This window comes from Oncorhynchus nerka, linkage group LG13 (assembly GCF_034236695.1).
Source record: "Oncorhynchus nerka isolate Pitt River linkage group LG13, Oner_Uvic_2.0, whole genome shotgun sequence".
Taxonomy (NCBI): domain Eukaryota; kingdom Metazoa; phylum Chordata; class Actinopteri; order Salmoniformes; family Salmonidae; genus Oncorhynchus; species Oncorhynchus nerka.
In genome coordinates this window covers 73094434-73109492 of record NC_088408.1, presented here as the reverse complement: position 1 = coordinate 73109492, position 15059 = coordinate 73094434, and the positions used below count along the sequence as shown (strand labels likewise).

General features: G+C 41.8%; 1 protein-coding gene across 6 annotated transcripts in view; it reads left to right on the top strand.

The window, feature by feature from the left end:
• Positions 1 to 10150, top strand: part of clip1a (CAP-GLY domain containing linker protein 1a) — a 68302-nt gene extending 58152 nt beyond the window's left edge. For 4 of the 6 annotated variants that reach the window (XM_065026655.1, XM_065026654.1, XM_029678129.2 and 1 more), the window contains 6 exons: positions 4166 to 4283; positions 6192 to 6342; positions 6430 to 6482; positions 7199 to 7204; positions 8758 to 8885; positions 9132 to 10150. In XM_065026655.1, the coding sequence (XP_064882727.1) occupies positions 4166 to 4283; positions 6192 to 6342; positions 6430 to 6482; positions 7199 to 7204; positions 8758 to 8885; positions 9132 to 9360 (685 nt within the window). In that variant the 3' untranslated portion in view covers positions 9361 to 10150. Of the gene's footprint in view, positions 1 to 4165; positions 4284 to 6191; positions 6343 to 6429; positions 6483 to 7198; positions 7205 to 8757; positions 8886 to 9128 lie in introns of all 6 variants that reach the window. The other 2 variants (XM_029678130.2, XM_065026653.1) reach the window with 2 other exon arrangements.
• Positions 10151 to 15059: the final 4909 nt, after the last annotated feature.

Here is a 15059-nt window from a genome sequence, read left to right as displayed (position 1 = left end):
GCAGAGTCTGGGTAGTTCCATATTGTTCCAATTTCCCAATGATGGAAACGACTGTGCTCTTGGAAACATTCAACACTCAAAGTTGTTTTATACCCTTTCCCAGATATACAGTGCATTCGGAAAGTATTTAGACCCCTCAACTTTTTCCACATTTTCGTACGTTAAAGCCTTATTCTAAAATGGATGAATTTGTTTTTCCCCTCATCAATCTACATACAACAAAAACAGGATTTTAGAAACGTTAGCTGATTATTCAAATATATGTCACATTCACATAAGTATTCAGACATTTTACTTGTACTTTGTTCAAGCATCTTTGTCAGCGATTACAGCTTACAGTCAGTCTTCTTGGGTAGGACGCTACAAGCTTGGCACACCTGTATTTGGGGAGTTTCTCCCATTTCTTCTCTGCAGATACTCTCAAGCTCTGTCAGGTTTGATGGGGAGCGTTCATTTTCCCCTCGATCCTGACGAGTATCTCAGTCCCTGCCTCTGAAAAACATCCCCACAGCATGTGGCTGCCACCACCGTGCTTCACCGTAGGGATGGTACTAGGTTTCCTCCAGACGTGAAGCTTGGCTTTCAGGCCAAAGAGTTAGGTCTTGGTTTCATCAGACCAGAAAATCTTGTTTCTCATGGTCTGAGAGTCGTTTAGGTGCCTTTTGGCAGAATTCAAGGAGGTGGCGTAGCTTTTTACAATTTTAATCAATTTTGAATAAGACTAACGTTTCAATGTGGAAAAAGTAGAGGGGTCTGAATGCATTCCCGAATGCACTGTATGCCTCATCACTAATCTCTCTGAGATCTACTGACAGTTCCTCGGACTTCAGGGTATAGTTTCTGCTCTGACATGCACTGTCAACTTATATAGACAGGTGTGTTTCTTTCTAAATCATGTCGAAACAATTGAATTGGCCGCAAGTAGACTAATCAAGTTGTAGTGACATCTCGATGATGATCAAAGGAAATGATATGCACCTGAGCTATTTTTTTTGTATCCTGGGCAATGGGTGTGAATACTTATGTCAATGAGATTTTCTATTTCTTTTTCAATAAATTTGCTAAAATTTCTTTAAAAGAATCACTGTCATTATGAGGAATTGTGAGTAGATGGGTGAGAAAATAATACATTTTGAGTTCAGGCTGTAACAACCAAATGTGGAGTAAGTCAAGGGGTATGAAGACTTTCTGAGGGCACTGTATTAAAAAAAAAATTCAAGCTAAACAGTAGACTCCACTTCAAATTTGATTTGTCATATGCGCAGAATACAACAGCAACAATACAACCTTACAGTGAAATGTTTCTTACAAGCTCTTACAACCTCTTTGGGCTAAGGGGCAGTATTTTCACGTTCGGATGAAAAGCGTGCCCAAAGTAAACTGCCTGTTACTCAGACCCAGAAGCTAGGATATGCATATGCATGGTACTATTTGATAGAAAACACTCAAATTTCTAAAACTGTTAAAATAATATCTGTGAGTATAACACAACCTGAGAAATCCATTGAGGAATTATTTTTTATTTTGGTTTTGTAGTTTTCTATTCAATGACAGTACAGTATCCATTGACTAGGACTCAATTTGCAGTTCCTATGCCTTCCACTAGATGTCAACAGTCTTTAGAAATTGTTTCAGGCTTGTATTCTTATAAATGAGGGAGTAAGAGCAGTCTAAATGAGTGGACCCCGGCGTGTCACAGAGCTTTTTCATGCGCAATCCCGAGAGTTTCTTTCTTGTTTACCTTTATTATTGACGACGTTGAAATATTATAGATATTATAGATCATTTAGGCTGGTTACTGTTGGTAATAATTTGTCAACTGGGCTATGTTCTCAAATAATCATAAGGTATGCTTTCGCCGTAAAAATTTTTTTTTAAAAATCTGACACCGTGTTTGGATTCACAAGAAGTTCATCTTTAAACCTATGTCAAATATGTTTTGTTTTCTGAATTTGTATGAGTATTTCTGTATTTGAATTTGGCGCTCTGCAATCTCACTGGATGTTGGCCAGATGGGACGCTAGCGTCCCACATACCCTAGAGAAGTTAAGGAGCCTTTTTGATCGCACTTCCCGCACGGCAAGCACTCCGATACCACTTGTTCCCTCTGCTAACGCACAACAGTCTATGACTTGCGTCTTAGACAATGTTTTGGGCCTTCCTCTGACACCCCTAGTATATAGTTCCTGCATGGCAGGAGGCTTGGCCTCAGTGATGTACTGGCTGCAGCACCTTAGTCAGTTTGCCGAGCAGTTGCCATTCCAGGCGTGGATGCAACCGGTCAGCATGCTCTCGATGGTGCAGCTGTAGAATCTTTTGAAGATCTGGGGACCCATGACAAATCTTTCCAATCTCCTGAGGGGGAAAAGGCATTGTCGTGCCCTCTGCACGACTTTCTTGGAGTGTTTGGACCATGATAGTTTGTTGATGTGGATACCAAGGAACTTGAAGCTCTCGAACCGCTCCACTACAGCCCTGGTGATGTTAATGGAGGCGTGTTCGGCCTTCCTTTTCCTGTAATCCACGATAATCTTCTTTGTCTTGATCACGTTGAGGGAGAGGTTGTTGTCCTGGCACCACACTTCCAGGTCTCTGACCTCCTATTGACCATCTCATCGTTGTCGATGTCAGTAAACTTAATGAGGGTGTTGGAGTCGTGCTTGGAAACGCAGTCGTTGGGTGAACAGGGAGTACAGGAGGGGACTAGGTATGTACCCTTGAGGGGCCCCAGTGTTGAGGATCAGCACTTCCTTCAGGAAGTCCTGGATCCAGTTGCAGAGGGAGGTGTTTAGTCCTTAGCTTAGTGATGAGCTTTGAGGGCACTATGGTATTGAACGTTGAACTGTAGTCAATGAACAGCATTTTCACATAGGTGCTCCCTTTGTCCAGGTGGGAAAGGGCAGTGTGGAGTGCGATTGCTTAATCTGTGGATCTGTTCAGGTGGTATGCGAATTGGAGTGGGTCTAGGGTTTCCGGGATCATGGTGTTTTGATGTGAGCCATGACAAGCCTTTCAAAGCACTTCATGGCTACCGACGGGGACTATGGTGGTCTGCTTGTAGGTATTAGACTCGTTCTGGGAGATGTTGAAAATGTCAGTGAAGACACTTGCCAGTTGGTCCGCACATGCTCGGAGTACACGTTCTGGTAATGGGTCTGTTGGATGTTGACCTGTTTAAAGGTCTTGCTCACATCGGCTATGGAGAGCGTGTTCACACAGTTGTCCGGAACAGCTGACGCTCTCATGCATGCTTCAGTGTTGTTTGCCTCGAAGCAAGCATAAAAGGCATTTATCCTGTCTGATAGGCTCACGTCACTGGGCAACTCGCTGCTGGGTTTCGCTTTGTAGTCCGTAACAGTTTGCAAGCCCTGCCACATCCGACAAGCGTTAGAGCCGGTGTAGTAGGATTGTATTAATACTTTGCCTGTTTGATGGTTATTCTGAGGGCATGGCGGGATTTCTTATAAGCGTCCGTATTAGTGTCCTGCTCCTTGAAAGCGGCAGCTCTAGCCTTTAGCTCGGTGCAGATGTTGCCGGTAATCCATGGCTTCTGGTTGGGATGTACGTACGGTCACTGTGGGGGAGGACTTTAAACCTTTTTATTGCATGCTTCTGAATTTAAAGTTTCACAAGCACCATTCTATGTGTATATATAAATATGGAGTTTCAAGCAGCAACGTTTTGGGCGACCCGACCAAATTCACATAGAAATGTGAGTTATAGATCTGTCATTCTCTTTGAAAGCAAGTCTAAGAAGCGGTAAAACTGTTCTATGTGCACTATTAAGATGCTTCCCATTAAGTTTTGTTTTTTATCGTCTTTTATTTTGTTTTGTACATGAGCTTCAAACAGCTGAAAATACAATATTTTTTGTTATGGAAAATATATTTCACAGCTGTTTAGATGGTTCAATGATTCTCTACACTAGCTTGTTTTGTCACAAACTGAAATTAGGCAAACTATTAGAATTTTTACAACCAGGAAATGGCGGAGGGGTTTCTTCATGGTGCACCTTTTAACCAAACTTAAGAAACCAGTCGGCTGCTGGTGGTACTCCAGTAGACATTAGAGTTCACTCAGATTATGCATGGTCAATGCTTCACTATTCCCTTTTGGAGTGGTTAAACTCTTGACTATAATCATAATTCTGTTTTGCCTTTGACAGAGAGACCACAATGAAGAAAAAGTTAGATGAGGAGACTGCCTTCCTCCAGAAATCCATCCATAAAAGCAGCGCCTTGATCTCTGAGAAGGATCAGGAGCTGGAGACCCTGATGAGTGAGGTAAGAATTGGTGCTCTTCCCTATTTCTAGACATTTTAATTCCCTAGCCTCATGGCAGGCTCCCTGGCACTAATTCTAAGACAAAAAGCATTGGACTAGTCTTATTAGAACTTGAGTTCATTAAGACTTCAGTACATTGTTTTTGAGCATTTGTTATAATACACTGAACAAAAATGTAAACACAAAAATATTGTGTTGGTCCCATATTTGAAATTAAAGATCCCCAAAATTTTCCATACACACACAAAGCTTATTTCTCTCAAATTCTGTGCACTAATTTGTTTACGTCCCTGTTAGTGAGCATTTCTCTTTTGCCAAGATAATCCATCCACCTGATAGGTGTGGCATATCAAGAAGCTGATTAAACCGTATGTTCATTACACAGGTGCACCTTGTGCTGGGGCCAAGAAAAGGCACTCTAAAATGTGCAGTTTGGTCACACAATGCCACAGATGTCTCAAGTGTTGAGGGAGCGTTCAATTGGCATGCTGACTACAGGAATGCCCAGCGGAGCCAGATAATTGAATGTTAATTTCTCTACCATAATCTGCCTCCAATATCATTTTAGAGAATAGATTAGGGCCAAAGTATTTTTTAAAGTTGTTACATTTTGCGTTTATATTTTTCTTCAGTGTATATACAGTTGAAGTCAGAAGTTTACATACACCTTAGCCAAATACATTTAAACTCAGTTTTTCCCAATTCCTGACATTTAATCCTAGTAAAAATTCCCTGTCTTTAGGTCAGTTAGGATCACCACATTATTTTAAGAATGTGAAATGTCAGAATAATAGTAGAGAGAATGATTTATTTCAGCTTTTATTTCATCACATTCCCAGTGGGTCACAAGTTTACATACACTCAATTAGTATTTGGTAGCATTGCCTTTAAATTGTTTAACTTGGGTCAAATGTTTCAGTTAGCCTTCCACAAGCTTTCCACAATAAGTTGGGTGAATTTTGGCCCATTCCTCCTGACAGAGCTGGTGTAACTGAGTCAGGTTTGTAGGTCTCCTTGCTCACACACACTTTTTCAGTTCTGCCCAAACATGTTCTATAGGATTAAGGTCAGGGCTTAGTGATGGCCACTCCAATATCTTGACTTGGTTGTCCTGAAGCCATTTTGCCACAACTTTGGAAGTATGCTTGGGGTCATTGTCTATTTGGAAAACCCATTTGCGACCAAGCTTTAACTTCCTGACTGATGTCTGGAGATGTTGCTTCAATATATCCACATAATTTTTCTACCTCAAGATGCCATCTATTTTGTGATGTGCACCAGACCCTCCTGCAGCAAAGCACCCCCACAACATGATGATGCCACCCCCGTGCTTCACGGTTGAGATGGTGTTCTTCGACTTGCAAGCCTCCCCTTTTTTCCTCCAAACATAAGGATGGTCATTATGGCCAAACAGTTATAGACTTGTGGAGGTCTATAATTTTTCCCTGAGATCTTGGCTGATTTCTTTAGATTTTCCCATGATGTCAAGCAAAGAGGCACAGAGTTTGAGGGTAGGCCTTGAAATGCATCTACAGGTACACCTCCAATTGACTCATGGCAATTAGCCTATCAGAAGTTTCTAAAGCCATGACATCATTATCTGCAATTTTCCAAGCTGTTTAACTTAGTGTATGTACTTCTGGCCCACTGGAATTGTGATACAGTGAATTATAAGTGAAATAATATGTTTGTAAACAATTGTTGGAAAAATTACTTATGTCATGCACAAAGTAGATGTCCTAACCGACTTGCCAAAACTATAGTTTGTTAACAAGACATTTGTGGAGTGGTTGAAAAACGAGTTTTAATGACTCCAAGCTAAGTGTATGTAATTTTCCGACTTCAACTGTATAGCCATTGTCTAATGTATATGACATATTTGTATATTTTTTTTTAACCTCTGAGCAGTTATCAGTGCTGCGTGGGGAGAGCGCCATAGCGAAGACACTGAAGTTTACTATCCAGTTACTGGAGAAGGACAAGGCACAGCTGCAGGAGCATGTTCAGAGCCTGGAGAAGAGCCTTTCAGGAGGACAGGAAACTGTTACCAGCTCCTCAGGTATGACTGGGTAGTTGAAGCTTAACTCGTGTCTACAGATTGAACTTCACTGTCACTGAATGCTTTATATGCACGTTTTCCCTTCAGGTAACGCAGCTCTGGATCAACTAAGGGAGAACAAGGAGACTGCAGAAAGCCAGGTATACATTTATAATGGACCAATTTAGCAAAAATGGCTGAATAAGAGACCGCTTGGGTATGTCATTCAGTGGGTTATTTATTGATATGTACAGTGTTGCATTGTGTGATTGGCAAGATTGTGTGTGAGAAGTACCTAACCTAAGTCGTACTTGTGCATTAATTTAAGTTACGGTTCCATACTATTGCCATATGACATGCTGTGGTTGCTTAGCGTACTATGACAATGGCAACTTTCATACGATCAGTGGTATGGAAATTCCCTCTAAATGAATGCAATTTTGCTCATGTCAATGTCTGCAAAGTCCATGACTGGCAGTGTACAGAATTTATTTCAACTCACTGGAGAACCTCTGACAATTGATTTAGGAAGCTGTTTTATCACAGGTGTGCTGAGATGCCTCAAACAGCTTTAACCAAAAACAATAATGAGCACTGAAGTTGCTTACCATGTAGATCTGCCTTTATCCCTTAACTTACTGTCACAGGCTTTGAATAGGTTTGTCAGAGGTTGAACAGTGATGAAGCTGTAATGCTGCCTACCCACTATTTTCTTAGGTTGTTTTAGTATTTTTCCATCTGTCAGTGAGGACTTGAATCTATTGTCTACTATTAGGTGTGTCCTAATTTTGATCTGTTTTGTCTCCTCCATCTCCACTTCCTCATTTACCTCCTTCCTCCTCTGTCACTGATGTTGGCCATGCTACCCGGAAATCAGGCAGCGGTTTGTTACTGTTTTTCATCAGCTCCACTCATGCATGTCTATTTGTCTGTAGATTTCCCCTCGGTTCCTGTTCTGTCTGTGCTGTTCTATGTTCTGAAAAATAATTCCTGAATGTTCCTGTTGATTTACATTTCTGGTCGTCTCCTAAAGGCGTCCGCATATTTCCCATTCTAAACAGTTTCAAGCCTCAATTCGTCGGGGCATGGACTCGAGGTGTCAAGTGTTCCACAGGGATACTGGCCCATGTTGACTCGAATGCTTCCCACAGTTGTCAAGTTGGCCGGATGTCCTTTAGGTAGTGGACCATTCTTGATTCACAAAGGAAACTGTTGAGCGTGAGAAACCCAGCAGCTTTGCAGTTCTTGACACACTCAAACCAGTGCACCTGGCACCTACTACCATACCCTGTTCAAAGGCACTTAAATATTTTCTTTCCCATTCACTCTTTGAATGACACATGCGGAATCCATGTTTTAATTGTCTCAAAGCTTAAAAATCCTTCTTTAACCCGTCTCCTATCGTTCATCTACACCGTTTTGAAGTGGATTTAACAGATGACATCAATAAGGGATTATAGCATTCACCTGAATTCACCTGTTCATTGTGTGTCATGGAAAGAGCAGGTGTTTTGTACACTCCCGTGTATATTATGACAACATTTTGTGGCGTTTTGGTCTTCGGCAATGTTTTTTTTTTTTTTTTGCCGTTTGTGTTATTTTCTTGAGGCAAGCCAAAGTTCTGAAGCTGACGTATATGCCCCTTTGTTGGTGATTGGTCAACATTAGGCATTCTTCAATTGTTTGTTGTCATTCAATGAGAGACTACTTGTTTCTATGCAAATGTTTTCACTTGAGAAATACTGCACCAAACATCTTAGTTGTATGTAAAATTGGGGGACTAAAACTTCTGCAAAAACTTCAAAGGATTTATTTACAATAGCTTTCAGGGATTCAAAAAAAGGACCTCATATCCTATTCATACAGGACATTTATCAGAGTATGCTTTCCAGCAAATTGACATGCCTTGATGCCACAATTTCTCATGATGGATGATCTAGAGTTGTACTGTTCAGTGTCGCCCTCATTACCCTTTCCCATGCTCAAGCCAGGATGTGGGTTTGTTTTCACAACATTTTTTTTTTTTAACCTTTATTTTACTAGGCAAGTCAGTTAAGAACAAATTCTTATTTTCAATGACGGCCTAGGAACAGTGGGTTAACTGCCTGTTCAGGGGCAGAACGACAGATTTGTACCTAGTCAGCTCGGGGATCTTTCGGTTACTAGTCCAACACTCTAACCACTAGGCTACCCTGCCGCCCCATAGGAACTGGCCAAGCACATTGGTGAAGGTTGTGGTTCACTGTTCTTGTAGCATGGTGGGTTGGGGAATTGGGGTGAATTTACTAACTACTTGTGTGATATTGGCACTCAATGAGATGTGTATACAGTTGGATGACCTGTTGTTCATGTGTCCAATAGTTCTAAGTTACATGTCACATTTATTTTTTACTGAACTGTGGCAATGTCCGTGATATCCCGTCTTGTCTGGGACAGATTGAGTTCCTGAACTCGGTTATCGTGGACCTGCAGAAGAAGAATGAGGAACTTAAGGGCAAGCTGGAGAAGATGGCAGAGGCTGCCCTCAATGGGAATAATGCAAGCGAGCTTGACAACTATGACGGGTCAGCCTTCTCCGATGCTCTTAAACTGTAACCCTGAGTCAGACAAGTTGAAGCCCACACTAACCTCATGCTTTTTTTGTTTTGTTAATTTCATGAAGCTAGTTCAGAGCATGAAGCATTATTTCTATCTTAACATTTCATCAGTCTTAGTTTGTCCCCTCCCCCGTTAAGTACTTTTCCATTTGTCTAGTTTACTGTACATGCTCACACCCTGACCCTGTATGTCTCCCACCATCTTCTCAGCAGTTTTAACAAAGGCCCCTCCAAAAAGAAGGTCCCACCAAGGCTCTTCTGTGACATTTGTGACTGCTTCGACCTCCATGATACAGAAGACTGTCCCACTCAGATGCAGATGCCGGACTCCCCACCCCACACCACCTACCATGGCAGTAAGGATGAGGAGAGGGCTTATTGTGACATCTGTGAGGCCTTTGGCCACTGGACTGACTCCTGTAACGATGACCAGACCTTCTAATCTAAAGCCTTCGAGAGCCATCTTTGGCACAATCTCAAATTTTGCACATAAATCAAATTCACATGGAGTTCTCTACTGTATGGGTTTGTCCACATGTTTTTCTGTGGAGAAAGTGTCTTGCTCAAGCCCCTAAGCGCTCTTATGGGAGAAGGTTTTCTCAAAACAACAAATGTAATTATCCTCACCCACACTATGTTCACATCATTTACTGGGAAAAGGGGCAGGAATGCATATGTATTGTGATAAAAGGTTTTAATTGATAATTGTAAAGGACTTGTCTTGAAATAAAATCCACGGTTTGTTTGTTGCTATCCTCTTCAGTGTGCATAAGATGAGAGGCTATAGTTTATTTTTTTAAGCTTGAGCATACTTTATACTTTGAAAAATGTTGCCTTGTCTGTGTGATAATTGTGTGGTGAAAGGTATGCAGAGGAGCATGGCTGGCTCCTGCTGCCTGGACGTGTTGGAACAGTGAAACCCAACACTGGTTGACTTTCAGTAAAAAAGACCTGACCTCGGCCGACTGGGACAGTGTGATCGTGGTCAAGGTTGAAACTGATAAACAAACCTAAAGGACTGCACACACACTTTCTCCTCTGTTTAAAATCCTTGGTTCTTTTTTAAGTGGCCTTTACAAGAACATTTCTTAATTAAATTATCATTTAAGAGAATAAAATATTGTAAACAGATGGTATAATGCTTATGAATTTCTGTACCTAACTTTTTAAATGTTGAATATCTGTACAAAAATCAAATGAAATTTATGGATGAATTAAAAAAAATTGCAGGAGCTTGTGTGAAAGGACCTTACTTTTGACGATAAGGGTAATTTCTCTATGAAAGGAATGCTTATTTTACCGTAGTGAGACAGACCACCTGATGCCTCATATCCTTAATCTAAAGCACTTCAGATTTGTGTCCTGCAGTAGAGACCACATGGTCCCCATCTCGGTGGGATTCAGTTTGTGCACCAGCATGATCAAATCAAAATCAAATTGATTTATATAGCCCTTCTTACATCAGCTGATATCTCAAAGTGCTGTACAGAAACCCAGCCTAAACCCCAAACAGCAAGCAATGCGGGTGTAGAAGCAGTGGTTAGGAAAAGCTCCCTAGAGAGGAATCAGGCTATGAGGGGTGGCCAGTCCTCTTCTGGCTGTGCCGGATGGAGATTATAACAGAACATGGCCAAGATGTACAAATGTTCATAAATTACCAACATTGTCAAATAATAGTAGTCGGCCAGGTGGACTGGGGACAGCAAGCCAGGTAGTCCTGAGGCATGGTCCTAGGGCTCAGGTCCTCCGAGAGAGAGAAAGAGAATTCAAGAGAGCTTACTTAAATTCACACAGGACACCAGATAAGACTCCAGATATAACCCCAGACAGGAAGACCACATCAGTGACTCAACCTACTCAAGTGACGCACCCCTCCTAGGGACGGCATGGAAGAGCACCAGTAGGCCAGTGACTCAGCCCCTGTAATAGGGTTAGAGGCAGAGAATCCCAGTGGAGAGAGGGGAACCGGCCAGGCAGAGACAGCAAGGGTGGTTCGTTGCTCCAGTGCCTTTCCGTTCACCTTCACACTCCTGGGCCAGACTACACTCAATCATAGGACATACTGAAGAGATGAGTCTTCAATAAAGACTTAAAGGTTGAGACCGAGTCTGCATCGCTCACATGGGTAAGCAGACCATTCCATCGAAATGGAGCTCTATAGGAGAAAGCCCTGCCTCCAGCTGTTTGCTTAGAAATTCTAGGGACAATTAGGAGGCCTGCGTCTTGTGACCGTAGCGTACGTGTAGGTATGTACAGCAGGACCAAATCGGAAAGATAGGTAGGAGCAAGCCCATGTAATGCTTTGTAGGTTAGCAGTAAAACCTTGAAATCAGCCCTTGCCAAACAGGAAGCCAGTATAGGGAGGCTAGCACTGGAGTAATATGATCAAATTGTTTGGTTCTAGTCAGGATTCTAGCAGCCGTATTTAGCACTAACTGAAGTTTATTTAGTGCTTTATCCAGGTAGCCGGAGAGTAGAGCATTGCAGTAGTCTAACCTAGAAGTGACAAAAGCATGGAATCATTTTTCTGCATCATTTTTGGACAGAAAGTTTAAGATTTTTGCAATGTTACGTAGATGGAAAAAAGCTGTCCTTGAAACAGTCTTGATATGTTCGTCAAAAGAGAGATCAGGGTCCAGAGTAACGCTGAGGTCCTTCACAGTTTTATTTGAGACGACTGTACAACCATCGAGATTAATTGTCAGATTCAACAGAAGATCTCTTTGTTTCTAGAACAAGCATCTCTGTTTTGTCTGAGTTTAAAAGTAGAAAGTTTGCAGCCATCCACTTCCTTATGTCTGAAACACAGGCTTCACCAGGTGATGGCAATTTTGGGGCTTCACCATGTTTCATTGAAATTAACAACTGTGTGTCATCCACATAGCAGTGAGAGTTAACATTATGTTTCCGAATGACATCCCCAAGAGGTAAAATATATAGTGAAAACAATAGTGGTCCTAAAACGGAACCTTGAGGAACACCGAAATGTACAGTTGATTTGTCAGAGGACAAACCATCCACAGAGACAAACATATCTTTCCGACAGATAAGGTCTAAACCAGGCCAGAAGGTCTGTGTAGACCAATTTGGGTTTCCAATCTCTCCAAAAGAATGTGGTGATCGATGGTATCAAAAGCAGCACTAAGGTCTAGGAGCACGAGGACAGATGCAGAGCCTCGGTCTGATGCCATTAAAAGGTCATTTGATGGGGTCTAAAACCAGACTGAAGCATTTCGTATACGTTGTTTGTCTTCAAGAAGGCAGTGAGATTAGTTTTTTTTTATATATTTGAGAGGAATGGGAGATTCGATGTAGGCCAATTGTTTTTTTCTGGGTCAAGATTTGGCTTTTACAAGAGAGGCTTTATTACTATTTATTTTATTATTATTTATTATTTAGTCGGGTGGCAGCGTAGCCTAGTGGTTAGAGCGTTGGACTAGTAACCAAAGGGTTGCAAGATCAATTCCCAGAGCTGACAAGGTATAAATCTTTCGTTCTGCCCCTGAACAAGGCCACTGTTCCTAGGCCGTCATTGAAAATAAGAATTTGTTCTCAACTGACTTGCCTAGTTAAATAAAGGTGAAAACTGCCACTTTTAGTGAGTTTGGTACACATCTGGTGGATTGAGAGCCATTTATTATGTTCAACATAGGAGGGCCAAGCACAGGAAGCAGCTCTTTCAGTAGTTTAGTTGGAATAGGGTCCCTTATGCAGCTTGAAGGTTTAGAGGCCATGATTATTGTCATCATTGTGTCAAGAGATATAGTACTAAAACACATGTGTCTCTCTTGATCCTAGGTCCTGGCAGAGTTGTGCAGACTCAGGACAACTGAGCTTTGGAGGAATACTCAGATTTAAACAGGAGTCCGTCATTTGCTTTCTAATGATCATGATCTTTTCCTCAAAGAAATTCATGAATTTATTACTGCTGAAGTGAAAGCCATCCTCTCTTGGGGAATGCTGCTTTTTAGTTAGCTTTGTGAGTATCAAAAATACATTTTGGATTGTTCTTATTTTCCTCAATTAAGTTGGAAAAATAGGATGATCGAGCGGCAGTGAGGGCTCTTCGATACTGTCTTTCCAAGCTAGTCGGAAGACTTCCAGTTTGGTATGGCGCCATTTCCGTTCCAATTTTCTGAAAGCTTGCTTCAGAGCTCGGGTATACCAGGGAGCTAGTTTCTTGTGACAAATGTTTTTAGTGGTGCGACTACATCTAGGGTATTGAGCAAGGTTAAATTGAGTTCCTCAGTTAGGTGGTTAACTGAGTTTTTTACTCTGACGTCCTTGGGTAGGCAGAGGGAGTCTGGAAGGACATCAAGGAATCTTTGGGTTGTCTGAGAATTTATAGCACGACTTTTGATGATCCTTCGTTGGGGTCTGAGCAGATTATTTGTTGCGATTGCAAACATAATAAAATAGTGGTCCGATAGTCCAGGATTATGAGGAAAAACATTAAGATCCATAACATTTATTCCATGGGACCAAACTAGGTCCAGAGTATGACTGTGGCAGTGAGTAGGCCCGGAGACACGTTGGACAAAACCCACTGAGTCGATGATAGCTCCGAAAGCCTTTTGGAGTGGGTCTGTGGACTTTTCCATGTGAATATTAAAGTCACCAAAAATTGGAATATTATCTGCTATGACTACAAGGTCAGATAGGAATTCAGGGAACTCGGTGAGGAACACTGTATATGGCCCAGGAAGCCTGTAAACAGTAGCTATAAAAAGTGATTGAGTAGGCTGCATAGATTTCATGACTAGAAGCTCAAAAGACGAAAACTTGTTTTTTTTGTCCTCTGACTGTTTCATCCTAACATCGTTGGTGCAGACGTTGATAACTCTCTACACTCGCCAGTTTTAGCTTTAGCCAGCACCATCTTCAGATTAGCCTTAACGTCGGTAGCCCTGCCCCCTGGTAAACAGTGTATGATCGCTGGATGATTCATTTTAAGTCTAATACTGCGGGTAATGGAGTCGCCAATGACTATGACTTTTCAATTTGTCAGAGCTAATGGTGGGAGGCTTTGGCGTCTCAGACCCCGTAACGGGAGGAGTGGAGACCAGAGAAGGCTCGGCCTCAGACTCCGACTCGCTGCTTAATGGGGAGAACTGGTTGAAAGTTTCTGTCGGCTGAATGAGCGACACCGGTTGAGCGTTCCTACAGCATTTCCCCCCAGAAGCCATGAGAAAGTTGTCCGGCTGCGGGGACTGTGCGAGGGGATTTATACTACTATCTGTTCTTACTGGTGGCACAGACGCTGTTTCATCCTTTCCTACACTGAAATGACCCTTGCCTAACGATTGCACCTGAAGCTGGGCTTGCAGCACAGCTATCCTCGCCGTAGGGCGATCGTTCTCCTGTATATTATGGGTACAGCGACTGAAAAAAGAAGGCATCATGTTAATGTTACTTCTTAGCTTCGGCTGGGGGAGGTCCTGACGAACCAAGTCCAGATAAAGCGTCCGGAGCGAAAATGTTGATTGAAAAAAATTAAAATTGCGTGAGGGAAAAAAAATATATATAAACGGTAATTAAAAAGTAAAAACCGTAAAGTTCTCAGGTAGCAAAGTAAAGTTAGCAACAAAACACACAGCAGCATGTAAACATGATCTCCCTGTAAATGCAGGGGTTGAAGTGTGACCACCTGACGGAACCCAAAGGTCCTGAAGCCAGAGTGGTGTGTCAGCGTGACATTAATCTTCTGCAGGCACATGCCCACAAAGACATCATCAATGGGGAAGAGGTCAGTGCTGGACACTGTCACTACCAGGCTCAGCACAAACCATACAACTCTATGCACAAGGACTACTGTACTTTTAACAATTTCTACTGAGAATTTTACAAAAACGTTTGGTAACAGAATGTGCTGTCATTCTGTTACCAAACTTTGGATCTGCACTGTTCTTCAAGTAGATGTGTTTTTGTGAAGTTTGTTGAAATTGTATGGTTTGTTTAACTTTGCAATCATTGATTTTTGTTAATTTATGTATCTTAAACCAAAAATTCGGAGTCTTCTAATTAGTTAATTCAATTTTACCGTGACTATCTGCATTGACCCTATCTTGCACTGACTGCACACTCACAATACTATATATACACACTATATACAGTACCAGTCAAAGGTTTAAACACACATTC